This window comes from Atta colombica, unplaced genomic scaffold, assembly GCF_001594045.1.
Source record: "Atta colombica isolate Treedump-2 unplaced genomic scaffold, Acol1.0 scaffold30, whole genome shotgun sequence".
NCBI lineage: Eukaryota > Metazoa > Arthropoda > Insecta > Hymenoptera > Formicidae > Atta > Atta colombica.
The window spans coordinates 407,544-410,743 of record NW_017259404.1 but is presented as its reverse complement, the minus strand read 5'-3'; the positions used below and the strand labels follow the sequence as shown (position 1 = coordinate 410,743).

The 3,200-nt window shown below is 29.5% G+C and overlaps 1 protein-coding gene across 1 annotated transcript; it reads right to left on the bottom strand.

Moving 5' to 3' along the window:
* Positions 1-272: 272 nt before the first annotated feature.
* Positions 273-2,798, bottom strand: LOC108690233 (UPF0396 protein CG6066). Its single transcript, XM_018197420.1, has 4 exons — positions 2,525-2,798; positions 1,647-1,740; positions 753-1,192; positions 273-447 (listed from the first exon to the last, which is right to left on the bottom strand). Exons 1-4 carry the CDS (start codon positions 2,626-2,628, stop codon positions 273-275), a joined length of 813 nt encoding a protein of 270 aa, XP_018052909.1. The 5' UTR covers positions 2,629-2,798.
* Positions 2,799-3,200: the final 402 nt, after the last annotated feature.

The following is a 3,200-nucleotide window of genomic DNA, read 5'->3' as shown; positions in this document are numbered from 1 at the left end:
TATATATATATATATATATTCATCATTTGAGATACTTTATTGTTGCACTAATAAAGTTTTATTTTGATGCAATATTGTTAGATATTATTTTTCGATTGCCGTTCACAAAACTATTCCATGAAAAATTGAGAAAACAGATAATTATTTAAATATGTACATAGACTGATATTTTTATATACATTATCTTCCTATAATTTACAAAAGCTTAGAATTATACAATATGTATATACACAAGAATCTATATCAATGTTTTATAGATCATGATGAAATCTTCAATTCTTTTCCTGTGCCATTTTCTTATGATTAATCATCTCTCTAAACTGTCCCAATATAAGATTTTCTCTCTTCTGCCGTTCTTCTTTGCTGAACATTGCCAAGGCACGCTTCTCGTCGGCAGAATAGATTTGATTTTCCTTTCGGATACGAACCGCTTCCATGCGACGATGCCTTTAGAAAAGATAGAAAAAGATTCAAATCAAGATTATTATTATTAACTGATGATAAAAGATGTTTAACGTAGTTCTGTTTAACAAGCAAAAATATCTTGTTTTATATTTTATTTGATATTTAAAATTTCTATTTGGTATCGAAAACTTCTATTAAGTAATGAGATTGAAATGAGTGAGTCGAGCATAATTTTAAATATTTGAATAATCAATAATTACTTTCAATTTGATGTTGAAAATCTATTATCATTCTACAAAGCAGAAATCAAAGAAATTAAAATTTTCTATATATTTGATATTCATTACCTGCTGCCACTCATGACGTAACCGACAGACTCATACGCCGCAATCTCCTCTGATGTTAGTCCGATCTCACCTCTCCTGGGTATACGTTTTCCTTCAGCGACGTAAGCTGCCATTGCTGCACCCTCGCCTGGTAGCAGGGCTTTACCGAAATCCTTCGCTGACAGAGTTACGTGCGGTTTCGGGGCGGGTCCAACCATACCATCATCTCCACTATCATCCGAACTCGAGCCTTTCTTTGGCTTTGACTTATCAAGAACGGTAGTTTTTTCTACCCAGACCTCATTATTGCTGTTGCTATCACTATCGTCAGAGCTACTACTGTCCGTTTCTTTCTTCACTTTCTTTTTCTTCCTTTTCTCTCTCCTTGCTTCTCTCTTTGCCTTCTTTTCTCTCTTTTTCTCTTTCTTTGCCTTCTTCTCCTTCTTCAGTTTCTTGCTCTTCTAAATATGACAAAATCTTTAATATTATTATTAATATTTCTCCATATACTAGTTACTGCTAATTTTAATTTCCGTATTAGATACAAAATTTTTATAAATAAAAATCTAGTATTTAATATACTCTAGCTTTAAAATTATTGGCTGTGTTCAGCAGAGAAGCAGCTTTGCAGCTATCTAAAATTCTTCAATATGATTGGTTTAGATCTATAAGAAATCAAAAGCAAAAAACAATCGTATTGAAGAATTTCAACAGTTGTAAAGCTGCTTTCTCTGCTGAACGCAGCCATAGTGTTCTTAATTTGTACAAACAAGAATTTTATTAACTTATAAATTGGAAAAAAGACTGTCAAAAATTATCATAAAATTATATGTTGGCTAAAAAGTTTTAACATTCACTATATTTAATTGAATATTATTGTTTGATTAAATATTTTGATTGTAATTAATCCAGTACCTTTTTTTTAGCATCATGTCTCTTCCTCTTGCGATCCTTTGGTAAAATATTGTCCTTATGTTTACTCAAATCTTGGTCTTCCTCGTCTGAGCTACTGCAAATGCAATAACAAATCAAAACTTCAATACTATGTCACATAGATGTATTGTTTCAACATAAACTGCTAATATAATTCATTCAAATTCTTAAAACTCAATTTAGTAAGTTAATGTATTAATCTTACATTACTCGCATGATTTTGAACTTAATTATTTGTGTGATGTATTTCTGACACTCCAATATTATATCTCATCCTTTATTGTTCTCTTTGATTTACAAATATATAAAGATTTATTATATTCTATATATTATTTTAATAAAAATAAATACAATTTCTTTTAAATTGTAAAAAATTTGCAATAATTATAATAAAGAATACAAATAACATTCATATATTTGAATTTATAAGAAATTATCCTACAATAATCACAATTAAATAAATATTAAAAATTTGTCATATTCTCTACATTCTTTAAATAAAGATTAATTTTTTTAAATTATGAAATATGGAATATCCATAACATTTGTTATATTCTGTCTTTTAGATTGAGATAAATGCATTTTTTTTAAATTGTGAAAAAATTTATACTAAATGTATTGTGTATAAATAGCATTCATTTAACGAATTTATAAGGTTGGACATTTCACACGAGTAAAGAATTAATAATAATGCAACATAATCAATCCTAACCTCAAAGCGTACAAATTACAACATGATCGTTAATTCTTTCTCGACGGATGCTGTCGTTAGAATTGACGAGAGTGAATACAGCAATGATCAAGCTACTAATATGTCATGAAAGTTCTGTTTAACGAAGGTGTCTATCGTATCTACGTACTATTCGATTTGCGTCGGGGATCTACTCCAAGCCTCAGGAACTCCGCGTAATCCGATCAGCTCTCTCTCGCGCCTTCGCGCGTCCATCATCTTCTCGTTCATCATCTCTTTGCGTTTTTTCCTTTCCTTTTACAAAGATTAATTTATTTACAAAGACTGCCGTTAAAAGGCAGCAGGTTTTTTCCTTCAGCTTCACGCAGAATTAAGTATAGTAAAACTAAATATCACATATTTATTTTTCTCTTTCTTTAAGTTTTTCCTTTTGTTTTTGTACGAATACTTGATAGATAAAAATTGAAACCGATGACACTCCTTTGCTTTTTTATCTATCCTTTTAGCGACGCGTCTCTTGACAATGAAGGTTAGGTTCACTCTCACATGTAACGACGTAAAGTTGCAAAGAATCGCGCCGTTTCTCTTTCTCTTTTTTCCCAAATTTCCATGTCCATCCTTTTCGAACAGAAATTAAGTACTTTTTCTCTATCTTTTTTTTATAAACTATGTTTTACAAGTTCCTCTTTCTTTTCATTTTGAATATTCACGATCCATTCGATACAAAAAAATTGTTCATAATTATTTGAAGTATTTCACAAATATTTTGTGAATATTTATAAAATATTTTCAAAAATATTGCATTAAAATATTTTAGAAATGCCATATATTATAAAAAAAAAGAA